This window comes from Cinclus cinclus, chromosome 7 (assembly GCF_963662255.1).
Source record: "Cinclus cinclus chromosome 7, bCinCin1.1, whole genome shotgun sequence".
In the NCBI taxonomy this organism is placed as follows: domain Eukaryota; kingdom Metazoa; phylum Chordata; class Aves; order Passeriformes; family Cinclidae; genus Cinclus; species Cinclus cinclus.
Genome location: NC_085052.1, coordinates 847879 through 871587, shown reverse-complemented (window position 1 = coordinate 871587; position 23709 = coordinate 847879). Strand labels below are relative to the sequence as shown.

Here is a 23709-nt window from a genome sequence, read left to right as displayed (position 1 = left end):
CCACTGTCCCAGGCTGCTCCAAGTCCCATCCAAGCTGGCCTTGGACCCTTCCAGGGCCGGGGCAGCCACAGGGCACAGAGTGGAATTCCTGGGGTGAAGGATCAGGTAGGTTATGTCTGCGCTGATCCCTGGGAATTCCTGAAAAACACTTCTTTTAAATTCTTCCCCCCCCCCAACCCCAGCACAGTCAGAAAATCCAGGGATTGCTCAGGGGGGGACGTCCCTGCCTGGCTGGGAGGACACAGACACAGCCATGGGATCACATGTAGGATCACACATGGAATCATACACAGAACCATGGGATCACACATGGGATCACACACAGAGCCATGGGATCACACATGGAATCACACACGGAATCACACACAGAGCCATGGAATCACACACAGGATCACACACACACAGGTTCCAGCCATGGAATGACACATGGAATCACACATGGAATCAGCACCCACCTGCTCGTGCCTGCTCCATCAGGTTGGTGGCCACGAGGGTGACAGCAGGCGTGGACACGGCGGTGACACGGGTGACCTGTGCTGGGACCAAGGGGCCCATGGCAGCGTCCAGCCTGGAGGCAGAACCTGCCAGCAAACCAGAAGGGAAGAGTGGAAGTGGACAATGAAGAAAAGTGGAAGAGTGGAGTTTTGCCCTGGTAAATAAAGATTCCCCTTTAAACCCTTGGCTTTGTTCCCCAGCTCGTGATGATGCCTTGGGTTTTAGCTGTAATATTTTTCACAATCTCTGCTGCTTGGTGTGTAACTCTGGAACTCCATGTTAGGTGTTAGTGAGTTCTCTTCACAGGGGAGTTGGACAAAACAATTCCATCCCAGCTGGAGAATCAAGGACAACTGGTACCCAAAAAGCAGAAACAACAGTGAGGGCAAGGGGTCTGAGAGTTCATAGCCTGGGGCTGTGGCTGGATAATTGACCCCGAGATGGAGATGAACCAAAACCTAGAAAAGTGTCAAACTCGTGACCAGGATCCACCTTGGATTTGATTTGGGTGCAGCCCCAGCCAGGTTCTTGCACTGGCCAAGGTGAATCCTTTCAATAAATTCCTATTTTATTCCTTTTGCTCTGCCTAGTCTCTGTTCCAGCTCAGCCTTTCCAGGCATCAGTTCTGGTGACCACAAAGGGACATCAAGGCACCAGTGGCACTCGAGGCCATGGGCAGTGGTCAGCACAGTGCTGCACCAGCAGCTGCACTGGGGCATCTCAGGGAGCTTCTCCAACCTCAGTGATTCAGTGAATTCATCTGCTGAACACATCTCCTGCCCCCACTGCAGGGTTAAAACAAGGTTTGTGCTCAGCTCAATCCCTGGCCACGATGCCCACGGATTTTCAGCCAATAAACAGTGCCAGAAATTTAAAATCAATGAAAATGTGGCTCTCTAAGTAAGAATTTGCCAGGGTAGATCAATGCCCTCCCAGCAGGTCACAGCAAGATCATTTTAAATAACACTCCTCTGGTTTCCACTGTTACTCATCACAACTTCTTCGTGTCCCACTCTATCCACGGGAAATTATTTTGCCAATACTTTAAAAGTGCAGCTTTATCCAGGGACTCACAGTCTGCTGGGACAAGGCCCAAACCAGAACCTCTCTGATTTGTTCATGTGCGTTGTTCATGAGCAATCAGTAACCCAGGGCTGCTGCTAGAACCAGCCCGGTTCAACCATTGCCCAGTCCTGCAGAATTCCTGACTGCTGCCAAATCGGAGGTCGAACCTCAGATTTATTCCATTTATATCAGCATTTATTTCCAATTAACTGGGCATGAGTTCTTCAGAAGCTGAGCCACACCAGCCCACCTCCTGCCAGGTAAATCCAGGTGTCCGGCTGTGCCACGTCCCATTTCCAAACTGTACAGACACATCCCTGCTTTAAGGCAGACTGGGAATAACGCAATTCCCAGCACAGTGCAAGCTGCAGGATTTCCTGCCCCTTCCTTTCACCAGCTCCCATCCCAACTCCTCCACGTTCTGGAACCACCTGGATCATCTCTGAAACCTTCAGAGTGTAAGCAGAGCCCGCTCACACGCTCTGAACGCTCCCATGGATCTGTGTCCCTGCAATTCCAGGTGCCACAGCACAATATTCCAACACAGAACACGGAATCCCAGACTGGTTTGGGTTGGAAGGGACCTTAAATCCCAGCCAGTGCCACCTTCCACTGTCCCAGGCTGCTCCAAGCCCCGTCCTTGGGTTCTATGGATTCTCTACAGCCAGAACTGGAATAATTTCCATAACTTGCATAATTATCCCCTGCAATTGCAGCCAGCACTCGAGAGGAGCTCTGCTCACTCCCCACCTCGGCTGCTGCCGCCTGCTCAAACGTGACTTGCCATTATATAATTTCAGCTGCTTCTTTATGTTGATTTATTATCCAATCCAGGAACAATATCAGTGCATCTTTTGATGTGATGGAAGCAATTATCCCACGGCTTCCATCCGCACCAGAGTCAAGTATATATAAATATATATTTATATACACATATATATGCATTTCATACACGCTGATCGAGTTCAACTGCTTATTTTAATTATAACTGCTGCTCACCAAATAAGCAGGAATGATTTAAGGCAATCTTAACCTTTAAGGAATAAATATTTATGCTTTGGAGCTCTTTGTGCTTATGAAGAGCAGTCTTTGCAATGGATGGCTCTGGAATACAAATAAAGCCTGGATGGAGTTGAATGTCACGATGCAATATCAGCCTCTGGTCTGAACTGAACATAACCTGGGCTGGAATTACACCTGGATGTGAACCTACACTCCGAGTGCTTCAAGATTAAATCGAGGCCCATTTTACTCTAAAACAATCCTGAGGAGGGGGAAGGGAGGAGGAAAGTGTTCTTTCCCAGTGAAGTTTTGAGTGGTTTCAGAGCCAGGGAGGTCTGGACAAGCCAGTGAGGCTTTTGGAGAACATCTGCCCATTCCTGAGATTATTTCAGGCATTTCTCAGCATTTTCCAAACACAGAGCCACCGACACTTCCATGAACTGCAACAGGGACAGAGGAGCCAAAAGCAGAACGGGAAAGGCAAGAAATCCAAGGATGCACTGCCCTGATTTGTGTGTCTGATGATGGGATCCAGAGGGGACATCTGAGCTGGGCTGGGACCCCCAGATCCACAGCCCCACCTGCTCTGTCCCTCTGGCAGCAAAAACCTTCCCCAGGGACAGGGTGAGCTGGGACAGGAGAAGGTCAGAAGGACAGGGAAAGGTGACAGGGACAGGGTGACAGGGCCAGGAGGAGGTGACAGGGACAGGGTGACAGGGCCAGAAGGAGGTGACAGGGACAGGGTGACAGGGCCAGAAGGAGGTCAGAGGGGAAGGTGCTCTGTCCCCAGCACAGATTTATCCCCCCTCACTCCGGAGTCTCTGCTGTTTTCCAGCCCCTCCCTGCCACAGCTGGCACTGAGTCCAAGGCATTGAAATGTTTGAGATTTGGTCCTGGGCACTCCCCCAGCCCAATGGGATGTGAGGAATGCCTGCAATTCCCAGCTCTGTGTGGGGAGCTCCAGGAGCCAGTGCCAGCAGTGAAAATCCCCTGCCTGGTGCTGCAGGGACACCACAGCTTCTCATAAAAACCACTGCCAGCATTTCCCATTAACTCATCCCTGCTGCCTCTCCATGGCTCCTGTGGGATTGGGACTCGAGGAGAGGAGAGGAGAGGAGAGGAGAGGAGAGGAGAGGAGAGGAGAGGAGAGGAGAGGAGAGGAGAGGAGAGGAGAGGAGAGGAGAGGAGAGGAGAGGAGAGGAGAGGAGAGGAGAGGAGAGGAGAGGAGAGGAGAGGAGAGGAGAGGAGAGGAGAGGAGAGGAGAGGAGAGGAGAGAACAGCACTGTGTGATGAGGCTCGGGCAGAAGCATCAGCACAAAGCTCCTGCCCAAGGTAAGCCAAGCCCAGCAGAGAAACCCAGCTTAGTGCTGGGCTTTGCTCCAGGCTGGGGAGACCGGGGTGCAGGATGGTGTGGGGAGAAGGTACAAGAATAAATCCCTATCTCATCCCTTTCTGTCACTGCTGGAACGTCGCTCTGGAGGAATTTCCCGTTCCCAGCCCCAGGGTGGGTGCCACCAGCACCAGCTGGGACCAGGAAATCAGAGTCACTACAGCTGGAAAAGACCTCTCAGTCCAACCAGCAGCACCACCATGGTCACCATTAAACCATGTCCCCAGGTGCCACATCCACAGGGCTCTGAAACCCCTCCAGAGATGGAGATTCCACCATTCCCTGTCCCAGCGCTTTACAGCCCCTTCCACAAAAAAAAAATCTCCCCTAATACCTGATCTAAGCCTCCCCTGCCGCAGGTGTCCTGCCCCATGAGAGGAGCCCCTGAGGCTCGTCCTGGTGTACCCAAACTGTCCCCAGGCACAGGGAGGAGGAGTTGGTGACATCCTGGGACATGAACGGGGGAGAGAGAGGGGAAATCAGTAATTGCAGCCACTGTGCCCAACAGGCAGGCCCAGAAATGCAGCCAGTGATTTTTATTATTGCTGCTATCATCCCCTGGCCCCAGAAGGTTCTGGGGATCAGGGCCCAGGGACTTGCTTCATCTAGAAGCACAGTCCATCCTGATGAGATAATTTGGGGCAGCCCTGCCAATCTGCAAAGGGCAGGAGAAATCTCTTTGCTTGAAAAAAGGGAAGAATTGAGCAGTCATTAAAAAAAATCGACTTTTTACCAATCACTCCTTCAGCTCGTGCAGCCCCTGAGCTCTGCTCCCCCTTCCCCACAAGGACACACCACACTCCTCCTCAAGGCAATTCTTGCTGGGGAAGCACGAGGCTGCCCAGGAGCCACCTCTGAGAAATTTCCCTTCCTTCCTCTGCTCCTGTGCCAGGCCCAGACACGTTCATTAAAAACATTCATTAAAAGCTTTCTGAATATGATGATGCCCTTCCCTCTGCCTCAGACATGGGAATGTGTGGTGTTCCCTGAGAACATCCCGGGAGAACATCCCGGGAGAACATCCCGGCACAGCTGGCACAGCTGGTACAGCTGCTGCAGGGCTGAGCACAGCTGCTCTGCCCCCTCTGCCACCCCAAATTCAGCCCCAGGAGCTCAGCTGCTGCTCCCTGGCTGATGGAGAGAGCCCCCAGCCCCCTGCAGGGCTTGGGGAACTGAGCTCCCGGCCCAGATGGGGCCGGGAATGGCAATCCCTGCTCGCCCCTTCTGCTGGGACCCGTGCCGGGGGGACACAGGGCAGTGGGGCTGGGTGGGCACAGCTCTGTCCCACCCACCCCTGCCAGCAGCCCCCAGTCCCAGCTGGGACCAGCTGAGCACACGTCACAGCCAGGGTTGGGCTCTTGGGGAGAAGGACAGACAGACACAAATGGCATTCACACCGCAGAACCCCAGAGCCCAGACCGGTGTGGGGTGGAGGGACCTTAAATCCCACCCAGTGCATGGCAGGGACACCTCCCGGCATCCCAGGCTGCTCCAACCCCAGTGTCCAACCTGGCCTTTGGGGAATCCCTGCACAGCCCATGGGCCACTTCTGTCTGCGTGGAGGAGAATTCATAAATCAGAATTTTTTAGCCTCCTACTCAACCAGAAATAACCCTCGAAACATTGGCAGCACCGCTGGTTTGGGCAGAATTACCCCAACTGTTTTGCACTCCTTCATCCCTCTCTCCTGTGGTTTGTGTTTGTTTGGGTTTTCCCATTCTTAAATTAAAAAAAAAAAGTATATGGAAATTCCTACTGAAGTGCTCCTTTTCTGCTGCACTGGAAAGTCACAAAAATAATGCATTCATGACCTGGGGTTGAGCACAGGAGAATGACAAGGAGCTGGAAGGTGAGAGGTGACACCAGCACGGATGTTTGTCCCTGGAAAGGCAGAGCCTGGCACAGCACAGGGCACTCGAGGCCATCACAGGGACTGGGAGAAGCAGGAGCTGCCTCTGGATTTTGGCACAGAAATGTTTTGGGGTTTTTTTAGTCTAAAATTAATGGTGTAGAAGCCAAGACACCCCACGGGATTCCACCAGATGAATAAATTGCCCCGGAAGGAGGTCAGAAAATGAGTGAAGGGTCTTCTGTCTTTGGTGAAATGTAAAATAAAAGCACGAGGCACAGAAGTACATCTGGAGAGAGATTTGCACCTGGATAAACCAGTGTACAGCAGAACAAAACCATGCAGAGACATCACCAGCCTGTTCCGTAAGACAATTCCCTGGAATTGTCACCCTGGAAGTGTCCAAGGCCAGGCTGGGCAGGCTTGGAGCAGCCTGGGGCAGCGGGACCTGTCCCTGCCGTGGCACTGGGTGGGATTTCAGGGCATGCCGACCCACTCCATGATTCTGGGTCTCCAGCAAACCCCAGCTCCTGCTGGCTCCCAGCCCGACCCCGCACCCTCCCCGCCACGAGCAGGAGCTGCACTTTTGTTTCTGCAGGATAATTTGGAGCTTTCATTTCAACATGCGTTGCCATAACCACTTTAGGAACTGGTGAATGCTGGAGTAAATTGCTTATTGGAGCGGGAAGGGAGACGGGAGATAGGAAGTCAGCAAGAATTCCTGAAAATCTGCAGAGTCAGGGCTAAGTGACAATGAGCACCTTCTGCAATGAGCTGTGCTGGGGGAAGATTTCCCTCTCCCTTTTCTCTTCTTTTAACAACCTGGTTTTTTGCAATTTCCACCAAATGAGCAGCGAAATGAGGGAAGGCACAGAGGCTTCAAAAGCAAAGTGAAATCAAACCAAATCAACCCCTCCAAGAAGCTGGAGCGTCACATCCAGCCTCAGCTCTGCCCTGCGCTGTGCATGGATGCTTGGAAAGTTAAACCAAGCCAGGGAATCGCTCCCTGCCCTGAGGCATTCAAGGACCTGTGAAGGTCCCCTCAAAAACAAATTACTCAGTGATTCCATGACGGTGGCAGCACCAGCAGAGCCCCACACCCCAAACCTGCTGGGTTCAGGGGGCATGAAACCCCCCCCCAAAACCCGGGCAGTGCCCTGCTCCTCTGTGCCACCACACAGGGATAATCCTGGGAAGCCACAGCTCTGACTGCCCTTCAAAGCCCTGCTCCAGCATTTGGGGGAAATGTGGAGAGTCCCGATTTAAAACGTTCTCAGAGGAATCATTTTAGACGGGGGTTTAGCACCCTCATTTCTTCCCCTTTTGGGTAATGGTTGTTCCAGCCCCTGTGCCCATCCCAACAAATCCCTTGCCCAGCCCTGACCTCCTCTGGTGCTGCCCTTGTGATCCCAGGCAGGAATTCCCCACTTTGTGCCAAGTCCTGACATTGTCCCTCATTGGAAAAAGAAGTTCAAACTGAAACAAGAGCTCTGTGAGCAGCAGAAGATAACAGAAAGCATTCCCAATTTTTAATGAGATTTCTGATCACAAGAGCTGTAGGAGCAGGACTCGCCATGACAGAATGGAACCCGACACATTTAATAACAGAAATAGCAGGATTATTAAACCCCACTCAAGCCTTGTTTTGAAAAGCAAATGATGCAAATCCTCAGGGGCTCAGCTCGCGTCCCTGCTGAGCTGAGCCCTGCTCCAGACTCTGCTTGGCTCACACCCCACAGCTCCAGGCTGCAAATACAAACTGCTGGAAGCTTTCTCTCCTGGTTTTATTTAGTAGGATAAACAGTCAGGGGGTGTTTGGACAAAGCTCTCAGGCATGGGGGGATTGCTGAGGTGTGCCAGGAGCTGGGCTGGACCCTTCCAGCTCAGGATATTCCATGATCCCAGAGCAAAACTCAGCTTTACTCACTCATTGAACAGGACACAGCCCACGGCTCGGAGCAGTGACTGGAGAGCTTTTCCAGGGGTTCCTGAGTGTGCAAAACCCCACTGAGATCTCCCCAGGCCCCGCTGGCTCCTGCTGCATTACAGACCTTAATGGAATCTCCAAATTGGGAAGAAAAAAAAAAAAAAGAAAGAAAGAAAAGAAGCTCGTATTGGATTTTTGGCCAGGTTCTGAACAGCAGCTCCTGACCCAGGTGACCTCCCTGCACACCGGGACCTCCTGAGCAGCCAGCGCTGATAAAAGAATCCTCCTGAATTATTCATGGAGCCATCACAGAAAACTGGAAAACAAGGCTGGAGGTGCCCAAAGGCAGAGCAGGGATTTGTGCTGAGCCTTCCTGGGCACCTTCGGCAGGCACTGGGAGTTTCCTGGGCTGGAATTGGGATTTTCCAAACACAGGGAGGGGAGTTGGGACCACCCTGCAGCCCTCAGGGCCAGGGAGCCTCTGCCCACAGCAGGAGAAGGGGGATGAGGATGAGGATGAGGATGAGGATGGTGATGAGGATGAGGATGAGGATGGTGATGAGGATGAGGATGAGGATGAGGATGAGGATGATCACCCCACACAGCCCCTCTCACTGCTCCACCCAGTCCCATCTCCCCAACTTTTATCATTCTGTTCAAGCCTCACACAAACTCCAGCAGCAAATTCCCATCTCCTCACTGTGGGATGGAATTCTGAGAGAATACACTGAATTATGGAGCGTCACAACCCCCAGAACCTGCCCTTGCTCCCCGTCCAGCAGAGTCATTATTATTTCTGCATGAACCAATCCTTTGTGTTCCTGAGTGAAAACTTCAAACGCTCATTTCTGGGAGGGTTTGAGTCAGAAATCAGGTTTGGAACTTTGAACCCAGCCAGGCAGAAACCAGGAATGTGCCTCTGGTGCTCCGTTCTTAGGGTGGCTCCTGGGCCAGGTTTAAGGTCCCAGGTTCCTGACATCACAGAGGGAACTCAGTGTGGAGCAGGGGCAGGCAGGAGGGGTTTTGGGAATGGCAGAATTCCAGCCTGGTTTGTGCTGGAAGGTCAGGGACACCTCCCAATGTCCCAGGCAGCTCCAAGCTGGCCTTGGACACTTCCAGGGATTCAGAGGCAGCCACCAACACCCCCAGGTCCTTCTCCTTTCCCCTCCCACCATCACCACGTCCTGCATGTGCCAACAGAGCTGCAAGCGCAACAAAATCCCTGAAATTCCATTTAGTACTCTGGGGGAGCTCCTGTGGCACACTTAAAATTGGGAAATGTAATTAATTTCCCTTATTTATATTCTGGCCAAGAAGGAAGATTCATTTTAGCTCGTTACATTTCTTTACACTTTAGTGGAGCCTGATTGAGGAACAGGGGGAGGCACCCAGGAAACGTCCACAGCTCCAAAGCAAACAGCTGGGTAAAACACCAGGAAAATCCCCGTGGATTTGGATCCCACCATCCAAGGGGCTGAACAGGAATAGCTGTTTGATTGGAGGAATAATGAGAATAATGATAATGATGATAATGACAATAATAACGATAATAACGATAATGATGATAATAATAATAATAATAATAATAATAATAATAGTAGTAGTAGTAGTAGCAGTAGTAATACAAACCCTGAGCTCTCAGCCTTGCAGACCCCCCCAGGTTGTGCCCTGGTGCCCTGGCTTTTCTATTCCTCCACAATAAACTCCCAAGCAGGTATTTCTGTATTAATTTTTGTCCCCAAGAGGAAGTGCAGCAATACTTTTGAATGATTCAAAGGATGTTTTGTGGCACAGGGTGTGCTCAGCTCTCAATCTCACTGGACAAAATGAACCCTCAGCCTTGCAGGGTCCCCTTCTGTTCCTGGGAACGCTGGGAATTACACCAGGAGCTGCGAGACCCTGCAAGTGGAGATTAATCCACTGAGATTGTGGAATTTGTTCCTCCATCAGGCTTAGTTTTGCACTGAGTTTACCCCACATCCAGCCCTGATTCAGACCAGACATTAGGAATAAATTAGTTGAAATCGACTCTGTGGCTTCATTTTACACCACCAAAATCAGTCCCCAAAAAGCTGAATAATAAAGTTGTCTGAACACATAAAAAAACCCAATTTTTAAAAAATTGCCTTTTTTTTTAATCACTAATAAGCCAGATGAAAGCACACAAAGAAACATCACTCCCATTTTTTACAGTAAGGTTTGGTCCCTTGTTCTCCTCTCCAAGTCCCTCAATATTCCTGGGCACCCCCAAGCTGCACAACAAAGCTGAGCCTGAACATCCCCTGGGAATTATTTTGCATCCCAGCACCATTGGCCACACATGCAGAGCTCCTAATGCTTTCACTGCCTAAATAAATTTAAGGACACAGCAGCAGCAGCCACAAAAACAAGGTGTTCCCTCAGCTCTGGTTTCAGACTCCTGGAATTCTCACAGGAATTCTCACTCATTCATGTTCTGGAGAGGGACAAGCAAGGACTTTTCTTGGAATGACCCCACTGTCCTTCCAAGGCTGGTTCCTCTGTGTCACTCAGTTTGGTTTTTCCTTCTAAGATTTCTTCTCCATTTACAAGAAATACATCCAGTTTAGTGAGGACTCTAAGCTACGCAAATCTCAATTAATTTGAGGCTGAAGAGAAAGAAGAAGATCCCACTCTGCCCAGCGCAGCCCAAGGGGGAATGACAAATTCCTGTCCCAGTGTCACCCCAGCAGTGGGAACAGCCCCAGCCTGCACACCTGGGCTGGCTCCTGGCTGGGGAAAACCCACCTGGGGAACACCTCTGTTCAGAGGAACTGCTGCTCCTGAGAGCAAAACCTGATCGAAGCTGTGCACAGCACCACGCTTCTCCCAGAAAAACCCAACTCCTGTTTTAACAAGCAGTTACAGATACAGTAAATTAACTCTGACTTTCATGACATTTACCAAGAGCTGGGCACGACTGAGAGGATTTGGGTTGTTTGTCTTTTGCAACTGCCACTGGAGTATTGATATTTTTCCTTTTGTCAATACCTCGCTATTACATCCCAAGCACTGAGAGCCTCTTCTGGAGCACGCCATGGAAGCAGCTGCTTAACCATGAGCCTGGCCTAGGCAGGACTGAGCTGTGACCTTTTCCTGATGTCCAGCCTCACCTTCAGGTCCTGCCCCTGCTCCCCAGACATCCCAAAGCCTTGGGAATCCCAGTTTGAATGAAGTGCACCGTGATCCATAAATCCAGTCTGCTCCATCCGTGTATTGGCACCAATAAACTCCCCACGGTCGCCTCGGCTTCCAGCACGGACGGTGCACAAATGTGCAACTCCACAGAGCTGTGCCTGACCTCACTCTGCCCCTCCTCCTGCTGCAGCCTGCCTTGGGAACCCAAAAAAAGCTGAATTCTCACACCCGAAGAGCCAGCATCCCGTTTCCTACAGGCTCCTAATGGGGCACTCCCAGCTTCCAAGGGGGTTCAGAGCAGGGAGGAGGGAATTGGCTCCATTTCCACGGGCTCTGGGCAGCACCTGAGCCCTCTAGGAGCTCACCTTCCCTCCGTGTGTGCCAGCACAGACAGGGACCCACAATGGGATTTTGTGCTGAATATCAGCCAGGGTAGGAAGTTATCACTTTAATAACTATAAACATTCATTTACTTGCTTCGTTACCCAGCATTAGGGCTGGGCAGATCGTTCACAAGGAGCTCGTTTGAGCTGTTCAGCGTTCCCAGCCTGTTCAGTGCCAGACACGTGGGACACAGGGCAGGGCTCAGGGGGAGCTCCTCGGGACAGGAACATCACACTCCTGTCTGGAATATTGGCAGTTTTCCCAAAACAGTTCATTTGTGCTCACCCAGTACCTCGGAATTCTGCTGCAGAGGAGAGCTGGACTAATCTGAAGTGAGCACTGCGCGAGGAGAATTCCCACTGAGAGGATCCCCAAGGGATGGGAGGGAGCCCAGGAAGAGACCCAGCCTGGCAGGGCCAGCAGGAACCCCCCAGTGCCCAGAGCTGCATTCACTCACTGGATTGCAGCTGCTAATTAATCTCAATCGCAGCAGGAAGGAAAGAGGTCGGAGTTTGCACAGACAAATGTCTCGGCCCTGCCCTCCCAGTCACGAACTGGGAGGGAAGAGGTTGGCCAGGAAACATCTGGAAAATGCTGCAACACCAGGTTGGACATTGGGGTTGGAGCACCTGAGACAGGGAAGGTGTCCCTGCCATGGCTGGGGTGGAATGGGTGGGATTTGAGGTCCCTCCAAACCAATCCATCCTAAGATTCCTTGAGGATCTTAGGCTGAGCTCAAGGGTTTAATGGGAGGAACTCCAGGGCCCCCCAGCACCGAGCCCTTCCCAGGTGCTGTGGCCACTCTGGGCCAGTCTCTGCTGGAGGAGCTGTTTGCTGCCAGCCCCACCCTGACCCATCACCGATCCCGCTCTAAAGCCCGGCTCAAGCAGCAGCCCCTGCTAAGGAGGGACTGGCACACACGGACAGAGCTCGGACACAAACCTGGCACTGAGCTGGGCTTGACGCACAGCACCGAGGTGCTGAGAGGAAAAAGGCTCAGTCACTTCCCAGCTGCTCCGTGGCAGCCTAAACCACCGCATTTAAACCCTTAAATAATGCTGAGAGCCAGGGAACAGGTGGCAAATGGATTCCGTGGCAGATGGTGCCTTTTTTAATATTTGTGCTCACTGCTAATTTACAGAGTCCATAACCACAGACTCATCTCTTACCTTCTTCACTCCTACCATTAACAACCTGCATGCGAGGAAAATAAACACCCACTTCTTCATGCATTAGCTGCAGAGGGGTATTAGAGATTACCAGACACCCCATTCCTTAATTATTGCAGGTAAGTGCTGGTGTTTGCAAAGTTTAGTGCATTTAGGGTTTCCTTGAGACACAATTCAGAGCCTTGGCGTGGCAGTGCTGGGAAATGAAGTTTCCTCCCCCGGCAGAGCACAGGAAGATGCAGCACAGCGAGGAGCTGCATCTCCACAAACTCCTGTTTAGTCTTTATGTTAAACCTGGCACAAAATCCACACTCGCAGCCAGGCTGCCATGAAATATTTAAGGGAACATTTGCCTGGGAGATGCACCACCACTAGATGCAAAAGGCGGAAAGGAAATAAAAGCAATACTAACCCAAAAAAGTGGCATTGCTGGAACCTTCTCCATTCACCTCACTGGTGTGGGAGCAGAGAGCACAGAAATGTGGGACCAAGGCCCCTCTCCCTGCGCAGAGCCTGAGCTGGAGCCTTTCCAGCCACAGATCACTCCTTGGACAGGCTCCTCAAGCTCCAGTGTTTGATTCCATATAAAACAGCATTTTATGTTGCTATTAAACCCGGGATTTTTATGCTGCTTCTCTCCCATACGTTTATTTCATCATTACAAGTTCTTCTAAGCTCAGCACAGTGACAAACCAATCCCCAGGAGCAGCACAGACTGCAGAGCCAAGGCACAGCAACCTGCAGCAGGCAGCAGCTCCCAGCCCTGTGTGCTCAGCCCCCTTTGCAGGGATCCAGCCGGGATCCTTCACAGCATCCTGCAGGGACAGGCTGCACGTGCCTCCACGTTCCCTGAATATCCTGTGCTCTCTCTCTCTCGTGGCTTTGCTCCCGATTTTCCCTTCTCAAAATGTAAAATGGATTGTATTAAAAATTAATGTTTTAAGAACGAAGGTTTAAAAAAAAATGACCGCTGCGTTGTGCACGCTCTCAGTTCCCCTAAATTCCTGGTGATTTGCTTCAAGGGAATTCCAAGGAATTTTCTCTGTGAGGATGGAAAAGCAGCAGAGCCTGGATCCTCAGCTGTCCTGTGCCCTTCCCACACCTCCCACCTTGTGATACTGCCCTGTTATTCCCAAAGATACTAATTAGGCTGCCAGGAATTCATTGTAAGGCTGCAAAACTAACTATAATAAAAGGTCTAAAAAAATAAATATTGACTCCTAAGACTATTGATCGATCAAATCCTTGTGATTGGAGACACAGGACTACACAAGGCAGGAGTAGGACGGTGATCTCTAAGGGAATCAATTAACAGGGGATAATCAATTCACTGGGGCAATCACACACACAGCGCCCCGTCTTCCAGGCACCAATAAACATGGAGATGGAAATAATTTAATTTGGGGTTTTTTAAGTTCATTGCTGCTGTGTGCCCATGACCTTTCATAAATTTCAGACGAGTGGGAAGGTCGTTCAGGTCACAGGTCATTAACACCAAGATCTCAGGTCATTAACACCAAGATAAGAGTTCATTAACACCAAGATCTCAGGTCATTAACACCAAGATAACAGCTCATGAACCCCGAGGTCACAGGTCATTAACCCCGAGGTCACAGTTCATTAACAAGAAGATAATAGTTCATTAACACCAAGATAAGAGTTCATTAACACCAAGATCTCAGGTCATTAACCCCGAGGTCACAGGTCATTAACAACAAGATAAGAGTTCATTAACACCAAGATAATAGTTCATTAACACCAAGGTCACAGCTCATTAACAACAAGATAAGAGCTCATTAACACCAAGATCTCAGGTCATTAACACCAAGATAACAGCTCATTAACCCCGAGGTCACAGCTCATTAACAAGAAGATAAGAGTTCATTAACACTAAGATAAGAGTTCATTAACACCAAGGTCACAGGTCATTGACACCAAGGTCACAGGTCATTGACCCCGAGGTCACAGCTCATTAACACTAAGATAAGAGTTCATTGACACCAAGGTCACAGCTCATTAACCCCGAGGTCACAGGTCATTAACCCAACGTCACTTTTTAGGTGATGGGGAGGAATTCCTTCCCAATCTCCCATCCAAAGGGAGCATGCAGCAGTTTAAACCTTCCCCTTGTCCCATCCTACCTGGCCCAAGCATTACCCCAAGCTGGATTTGAGGTTTCTGCCCTCGTTTTTCCCATTTTCACTCCTTCCTCAGCCCTTTAGCCGGGCCAAGGACACCACAGAGGGGTCCCTGCCTCAAGGACACCCCAAGGCTCCTTCCCAGCTGCCAGGCCAGCTGTGCCTTGGGCTGCTGGTGACAGAACCCAACCCCAAGCCCTTTCATCTTCCCCTCCTCCAGCACAGTAGAAAGAATCCTATAAACCTGTTTCATGGCAGCTCTGCAAAGCCCCAGCCTTCCCCCAGAAATGGGGGTGATGGAGAAGAACAGGGAGCTGAGTCTCAGGTTCATTGCTCACAGGACAGGCATTCCCAAGTTTTCTTTCCCAAGAATCTGCTCTCCATCCAGCAGGAGAGAATGCCCGGTGTGGGATTGCCACGAGTGATTGATAAGGGGGTGAGAATGATGGCACAGCACAGGGACAATTCTGGGACAATTCTCCTGTCCTGGATTGCTGTCACAGAACCCAGGAGGGACAGGGATTCCTGGAATGACAACACCCAGCTCCTCCCTACACTCCACTGAGGACACATTTCAAATGTAATCCTACTGTTCAGGTAAACAGGGATTTTTTTTTTTATTCCTTTGGTTCCCCCTCTAAAGTACTCCTAAACAGGCAAAATGTTTTCCAGGAGCCAAACAGGATTTTCCATGGGAATCAGCACCAGCTCTTGCCCCAGAGCAGCATTAATTCTGCTTTCTGCTCCAAGTTCAGCACCAGCCTTTTTGGAGTAAGTACAAAACATTTTCACAGAACCACTGAGGTTGGAAAAGCCCTCCAGGATCATCCAGTGCAGGCTGTGCCCATCCCCACCTTGTCCAGAGCGCTCAGTGCCAGCTCCAGGAATTCCTGGGACACCTCCAGGGATGGGCACTGCAACCCTCCCTGGGCACTTCCAGTCCCTGAGCACCCTTTCCATGGGGAAATTCCTGCTGCTGCCTGCCCTGAGCCTCCTTTTCCTGCACCTTCATTCCTCTGGGTGCGTTTTGTCTCCCCACCCTGGTGTTTCTCCAGGTGACTGCACTGACAGAGCTGGGCAGGAACGAGAATCCCTGGATCCATTTCTCATTAAAGTTCTCCCATCAAACCAGAGCTGCACCTCCTGCAGAATCCAGTCTCCCTGTGCCTCACTGTGCTCCACTTCAGTTACCAAAAGGGCAGAAAACACACCCTCATTTATATTTTGAACTTAATTGGCAGGTAACTGCTCTAAAATTAGCTTAAAGTGCAGTTACAGGCACTGCCCTAAAGGCTCCCCATGGGCCAGAGCTGCCCGGGCAGGCAGGGATGCCCCAGTGCCTCCTCAGCTGCCATCTTCACAAAGGTTTCACTCAAAGGCCAGAAAAGAGATTTTTCCAGGCAGCAACCACAGCTCAGCCTCTGGGAAAAGATCCAGGCTGAGTTCTCCCAGCAGGTTTTTAACCACAGACACCCAGAGGATCTGATCAGGAATTTATCAAATATTATCCCACGTGGAGCAGACACCTTGGAGTGCCCATTCCAGCTGAGGGTGTGCTGGTGGGACTCAGAGAAGGTTTTCCCACCTGAGATGAGGGAGGGACCAGCTTAGCTGCCCCTAAATGTCACAGGGCCATGCCCATGACAAACATCCATGGAGCTCTAAAGCCACTCCTGACACACAATCCCAGAGAACGCCTCCAAACCTCTCCAGAACCCCCAAATTTAACCCCAGCAGTGCCCAACCTGTGCCAACACCCACCAACACCCTGTGCTGCCCAGGGCTGCTCCCCAGGGCCACAGCAGGGACCTTACCTGGGAAAGGTGAGGCCAGCAGCGGGATTTTGATGGGGGACAAGGTGAGGAGGTGGCAGGGCTGGAGGCTCGGCCCCGGGGGGCCCTGGAGGGGCTCGGACTCCAGGGACACCAGGGCCAGGCTCTGAGTGCCACCCATGGCTTTAAGGCTGTTCTGGCAACCACCTGTGGGAGAGAGAGACACGAGCGTGAGCTGGAGGGGAGAGCAGGGCGTTTGGGGGAATGGTGTGCTCAGCACATGGAATTTTGGCACAAGGTGCAGCACGTCTGTGTGTCACCTCAGAGAGACCCCAGAGCCTGAGCAGGTGTCATATATGGAATAATTCTGTTTATTGTCCCCAGCCCAGAGCACTCAGTGCCAGCTCCAGGAATTCCTGGGACACCTCCAGGGATGGGCACTGCAACCCTCCCTGGGCACTTCCAGTCCCTGAGCACCCTTTCCATGGGGAAATTCCTGCTGCTGCCCACCCTGAGGCCGCTCCCTCTGCTCCTGTCCCTGTTCCCTGGAGCAGAGACAAAGGAAGAAACCCAAGGAGCTACTGGAGAGGGTCCAGCAGAGGCCACAGAGGTCATTTTGAGACTGGAGCATCTCTGAGATGAGGAGAGATTGTGGGACTGGGGCTGGTCAGTCTGGAGAAGGAAGGCTGAGAGGGGATCCCATCAATCCACACAAATCTCCCCAGGGCCGGCACAGGACGGTGCCAGACTCTGCTCAGTGGTGCCAGGGACAGCACAGGGAGCAATGGCCAGAAACCAAACCACAACAAGTTCCAGCCCAAGGTGAGAGAGAACTTCTTTCCATGGAGGGGGGAGAGCCCTGGAGCAGCTGCCCAGGGAGGGGCTGGGGTCTCCCTCTCCAGAGACATCCCGAACCCTCCTGGACACGTTCCCGTGTCACCTGCTCCAGGTGACCCTGCCTGGGCAGGGGGCTGGACCGGATCATCTCCAGAGGTCCCCTCCAAGCCCAGCTGATCTGTGACTGAGATATTTCTGCAGGATTCCCAGGGTCCCTTTGCTAATCGTGATTCCAAAGCCCCAGCTCATGGCTGGAGCATTGTGAGCCATTAGACCCCACAGATGTGAACACATCACCATAACCCAGGGGGACCAGGCAGCAGTGACTCACACACAAACTGTGCAGAGTTATTAAATTTAAATGAAAAAACTTAATAAAGAAGTCAAATATTTGAACACAGGGAACACGATTATTCTCAGCTTTCCTAAGTGTAACTGTCTGATGCCAAATCTGAATTTATTCCTTGCTATATTAGGCACACACTGCCCCCTCACCTGCCTGGCTGTTCTCCTGTGTCCTGCACACAAATCCCTAAGCTTGACAAGCTCTACATCTCATCTCCTTCATCCCAAAAACTCAACGGGAAACTTCATGCAATCCCTGAGGTTGGAAAAGCCCTCCCAGCCCATCAGTGTCCACTGCCCTTGTCCCAGCCCAGACCCCTCAGTGGCACCTCCAGGAATTCCTGGGACACCTCCAGGGATGGGCACTGCAACCCTCCCTGGGCAGCTCCTGCCAGTGGAACCCAGGAATGTCCCAGATCAACCTGGAGCACCCTTTAGCCCCCGCACCCTTCACTCCCCAGCCTGGCAGTGCCAGGGAAGACCTTCAGAGCTCAATCTTGGCTAATTATGTTAAATAAACAAGAACAGGAGTCGTAAAACTCTCGAGGAGCAAAGCAAATCTGACAACCAGCAGCTGTTCATCCCTCCACGCTGAGCTCGGGATTCAAAAATTAAGCAATCATCAGCTCATTATGGCATCCAGCAAGGCTCAGCCCGGGTGCAAACCCTGCAGGCAGTGGGAGACAACTGTGGCTCCACAAATCCCATCTGATCCCACTCCTCACTGCAGCCTCCTGGCACTCTGAGGTTTGTCTTTCCCAGGAAGGAAAAGGGGAAAGGGGAAAGGAGAGTTTGGGAAGGGTGACTGTGGGATGCAGCCCCACAACAAGTCCAGGTAGGAGAAGCACAGCAGGGACCTTGGGTAAGATCACAGGGAATGGTTTGGGTTGGGAGGGATCTGGAAAATCACCCAGTGCCACCCCTGCCGTGGCAGGGACACCTCCCACTGTCCCAGTGCTCCAACCCCAATGTCCAACCTGGCCTTGGGCACTGCCAGGGATCCAGGGGCAGCCACAGCAAATCTGGGAATTCCATCCCAGCCAGGAATTCCCAATTCCCAATATCCTCTTTACCCATCCCTGCCCTCTGGCAGTGGGAGCCATTCCCTGTGTCCTGTCCCTCCATCCCTTGTCCCCAGTCCCTCTCCAACATTCCTGGAGCTCCTTTAGGCCCTGCCAGAGGCTCTGAGCTCTCCCTGGATCCTTCTCCTCTCCAGGTGAGCACCCCCAGCTCTCCCAGCTTTACAAACAATTATTTCCCAACAAAACAAGCCCTGCATCAATACAACAGAAGTTTAATATTTTCAGTGTCGCCAAAAAAAAAGTTGATTATTTCTACAGTCATTATTCCTCCATGCCAAGGAACACCTGCAGATGCACTAAGTAGCAGGCACACAGACTAAAAAAAAAACCCCAAAATATTTAAGTTTTGATCATTCAGCAATGGATAAATGAAAACAGATTTTTCTGCAAGACCGACAATGGAAATTAAAAAACAAAATGAAAAAACCCATCAATGTCCACCCAGCCCAAGTGTTAAATACAAGCTCATTGTTCATTCACCTGGGAAGTGGAGCAATACTTCAGTGAGGTCAAACCCCTTCCCTGCAAGAGCCTGTGCTCATTCCCAATTCCAGCTGCCGGGAAAAGCCCACAAAACATCTCCTGTAGCTCCTGTGCAAACTAAGGCTGTCTGAAACACGACTTTGTTGTGCCTTCCTGCAGGGCACGCGAGCAGAAAGGTTGTTTACTTCTCATTTGATTCTTTTCTTCTGGAGAGGAGGCTGTGATTTCCCCAAAGAGGGCAGGAAAACAGGAAAATGAGCGAGCCTGGGCTGTGGGGCCAGTCCAGGCTGTGATGAGCAGCGCTCCTGGAGCTGCCCTTCCTCATTAAACTTTCATCAACCCCCTAATCAAAGTTTCATCACTCAGTCGAAAGAGGAGTTTGGGTGGTTTCCCCTACTTTGATGAAGGTCTCGCTCCTTCCCTCCTGCTGAATAATTCCATGGAGAAAGGGCCAGCCCTGTGTCCTGCTGTGCCCCAGCTCGACAGCATCCCACACTTCATGCACTCAAACACAGCCCCAAAGCCATGGGGAGCCAGGCCAGGACTCCCTGGGAGCTTCCAGTTGAGGAGTTCTCCTCATAAACAAACCAGATCTTGCTTTAAGGGGTTTTTTTGTGTGTGTGTGTTTGTGTTTTTTTACAACCTCAAAAGGGTTTTAGAGTTACCATTAATCACCCTGCATTTACGGGGGGAATTTCAAAAGTCAAATGCCACGAAAAGAGGAGTCAAAAATACCATCACTGATATTCCAATGAGAGGGTAAATGCAGGATTGTTTTTCTTTCTGCCAGGTCATGGTACACCCTGGCAGTGAGGTGAAAACTTGTCCTCAAATCCCAGAGTCACTGAGGTCGGAAGAGCCCTCCAGGACCATCCAGTCCAGCTGTGCCTGCTCCCCACCTTGTCCAGAGCACTCAGAATCCTCCAGGAATTCCTGGGACACCTCCAGGGATGGGCACTGCAACCCTCCCTGGGCGCTTCCAGTGTTCCTGTTCCATCATCATCATCATCATCATCACCTGGCACCAGTCCTGCTGTACCAGGAGCTCCCAAAATCTCTTGGAACGAGCTCTGTGCTTGCATCCAGCCCAGCTGATGGCTCCAAGCAGAATTCTCTCCATTTTAAAGAAGGATTCTCAGCTTCTTTAAGCTCTGATGCCTTAAAGTAGAATTTTCAGTATTTTTAAGTAGGATTCTCCTCATCTTTAAGCTCTGAGTCTTTAGGCAGAATTTTGTCTATTTTTAAGTCAAATTCTCTGCATTTTTAAGCTCCAGGGGTTCAAGCAGGATTCGCTGTCCCTTCCTCTGACCTCAGCTGCAGGTGGAGCCTGGTGGTGCCATTGCCACCGTCAGACCCCTTCTGAGGGGCTGTTCCCAGATGTTCCCAGCTGTGTCAAGCAGGTGTTGCTGGGTGTTTACTGAAAACTTTTGTGTTTTACAATGGCCTGAGGGGACCTGGCACCTCCACCTTGCACTGACCTGTGCTTCTGTGAGCCTGAACTGAGCTTGGCTCAAACCTGAGCCCCCAAAGGACACCAGAGACCCCCAAAGGGCCCAGGCAGGCTCAGTGACATCTTAGGTGAAAGGATTCTGCAGCAGGGAGGTGATAACGAGGATTAGACAGGAGATGTGCGGAGATTTCAATGGATAAATTCGGATTTGTGGAAAACTTTCACCAAGTGTGGAATGAAAGTCTCCTTTTCCAACCTGAGCCTTTGTGTGTGTTTAGAATTCCTAAAAAATGTCTAAATACGGGGATATCCCTGCACAGGGAAACACAGGGATAAGGGGAAACACAGGGATATCCCTGCACAGGGAAACACAGGGATAAAGGGAAACACAGGGGTAAAGGGAAACACAGGGGTAAAGGGAAACACAGGGGTAAAGGGAAACACAGGAAAACAAACACACCAACAGCCCTGGAAAGACAAACAAACCCAGGGAAGTCCCTGGAAAGGAAAACAAACACACCAGTAGCCCTGGGAAGAGAAACCCAGGGATGTCCCTGCTTCCCTGACTTCCCTGCTGTCCAAGGGAGAAAAGAGCTGCTGGCACTGCCATTGTAGCCCCCAGTGGCTGCCAGGAACAGCACGGCTCACTCTTCTGCTCACACAAATAACAATAAACACAAATCCCTGGCTCCTCACAAACAGCCCCTGCCCTGGAGAGCTGGATTTATTCAGCTGGGTTTACTCTGGGGGTCAGCTAGGAGGATGGGATGGAAAGGGCAGAACCACCAGCCTTGCCCATGAAGATATTGCTCGTGGGTTTATTTCTGTAATTTAAGTGGGAAAACAAACTTCACTCTAAGTTTCTCTTGATTTGGGGAGATAACAAAAAAAAAAAGCACAAAAAAAAACCAAAAAAAACCACCAAAAGCCACCAAAAACTTAATGAGCAAAACAAAAACTTTGTGAAGGCTGAAGTTAAACCCAAGCATTCCCAGACCTAAAAAGGCACCGGGCTTGGCAGAGCTTGAATGCTCCACAGACAAAGAGAGGTTTGATGGCTTTTCAGGGACATGAATGGGGTCCTGCTGTGCTATTCTCCATCCCCAAACAGCGAGCCCCAGCACAGCTGAAGTACAAGATAATCCAATCTGGGAAGCCAAAACCTGAGTGCTTGTAAATGGAGATGTGCTTCAAGCACAACTCGTGCTTAGGAAATAGAGGAGGCCAGAGGTCCTGGGTCATGTATTTCATGAGAAAAAAGAACCCAAATTGAACAGAGAGCAGCCCGATTAATTTATAATCTGTGAACTGGAATTAGCAAAGTGGGCCTGTGTTTGGATGAGTGTCTGCGTGTCAGTGCCAGTGCTGACACTCTCAATTCTGTAAAGGGCTCTGCAATTAGGAGAAAGAAAAGACCTGAATGAGAAAGATCAAATGTAAATGTCCTTGGGATGTCCCACACGCATCCTTGTCTCTAAGCAGAGACACACGGAACCAGATGAGCTTTAAGGTCCATTCCAACCCCAACCATTCCATGAAAACCTTCCCAGACACAGCACAGGAACAGCCCCTGAGCCAGGGAGCACGGGGGCGATGATCCTGAGAGCCAGGAGTGCCAGTCCAGCCCAGCACAGCCCCAGTGCCACCAGTGAATGTCCTGTACCAGGAGTGCCAGTCCAGCCCAGCACAGCCCCAGTGCCACCAGTGAATGTCCTGTACCCAGCCCCAGTGCCACCAGTGAATGTCCTGTACCAGGAGTGCCAGTCCAGCCCAGCACAGCCCCAGTGCCACCAGTGAATGTCCTGTACCAGGAGTGCCAGTCCAGCCCAGCACAGCCCCAGTGCCACCAGTGAATGTGCTGTACCAGCAGTGCCAGTCCAGCCCAGCACAGCCCCAGTGCCACCAGTGAATGTGCTGTACCAGCAGTGCCAGTCCAGCCCAGCACAGCCCCAGTGCCACCAGTGAATGTGCTGTACCAGCAGTGCCAGTCCAGCCCAGCACAGCCCCAGTGCCACCAGTGAATGTCCTGTACCACAGGGCTCCACTAACAGTGCCACCACGGGGTCCTGCCAGCACTCCCTCACCCCATGCCACGGGCACCCAGGGATGTGCAGGACACCCTGGGCACAGCACAGGTGGCACAGGGCACCTGCCAGCCCTGGTGTCCCTCAGACAGCACAGAAATCTTCCTTTACTGAAATACTGATGTTCTCTGCCTTCCTCCCCGAAGCACAGACACGAAGCAGGATCATTGCCAGGGACAAAGGCCACCCTTCTCCTTAGAAACACAACACAGAGCACATAAATTCACGTTTTGCACTTTGTGAGAGAACAATAACTGCTGCCTCTCACAGCAAATAACACCTTGGAGGAGCTGGAGCTGCAGCTGTTGAATTATGCACATTACCCTTGGCCAGCCTCCGTGCTCACTGCTTTATCTGAGGAGCTGCAGCTCCATTGAGAAAACAATTATATCATTACTGATAACTGGGGAAGCAGAGCTGCCGTCAGAGCCGCTCCCGAAATGAATCCCGTGCAGAAACCTGATTAACTTCCCCTTTATCCCACTTAACTGAGCAATTTGCTCCCAGGATTTTTATTACTCTTCACATTAAGTGCAGATATGACATAGGAAATACTTCCAGTGCTGCTGTAACAGCTGGAGAAACAGCTCCTGGTTCTGGCTGCAGGACAGGGATGGGGTCACCCTGCAGGAGTGGCACACGTGCCACACAGCCTGGGATGTGATGGATTGGCACCGACCACAGCAACATCTCGAGAAGGATGGGAAGGAATTCTTGGCTGGCACGGGGTGGAATTCCCAGATTTGCCGTGGCTGCCCCTGGATCCCTGGCAGTGCCCAAGGCCAGGTTGGACACTGGGCTTGGAGCCCCTGGGACAGTGGGAGGTGGGTTTGAGCTCCTCCCTGCACTTCTCCCCCTCCGAGGGAGCTCAGCTGGCAGCCAGCACTGACCCTGCTGCTGGAGGAGGAGCAGGGCCCAGCTGCAGGGACAAACAGCCGTGGGCACGTGCCCTGTCCAGGGGAGGAGACCCTTCCCCTCCCGGGGCTCCCTGCAGCCCACAGAGGTGGCACCAGGCTGGCAGAGTCCCTGTTGAGCTCCCGGGAACACTCTTGCCATGTATCTGCCATTTTGCAGGTGATAA

General features: G+C 51.5%; 1 protein-coding gene across 1 annotated transcript in view; it reads right to left on the bottom strand.

The window, feature by feature from the left end:
* Positions 1-23709, bottom strand: part of TCERG1L (transcription elongation regulator 1 like) — a 49740-nt gene that overhangs the window by 21767 nt on the left and 4264 nt on the right. Inside the window, exons 4-5 of the mRNA XM_062496300.1 lie at positions 16390-16554; positions 456-581 (exon numbers count right to left, since the gene is read on the bottom strand). Coding sequence (XP_062352284.1) covers positions 456-581; positions 16390-16554 — 291 coding nt within the window. The remainder of the gene's footprint in view (positions 1-455; positions 582-16389; positions 16555-23709) is intronic.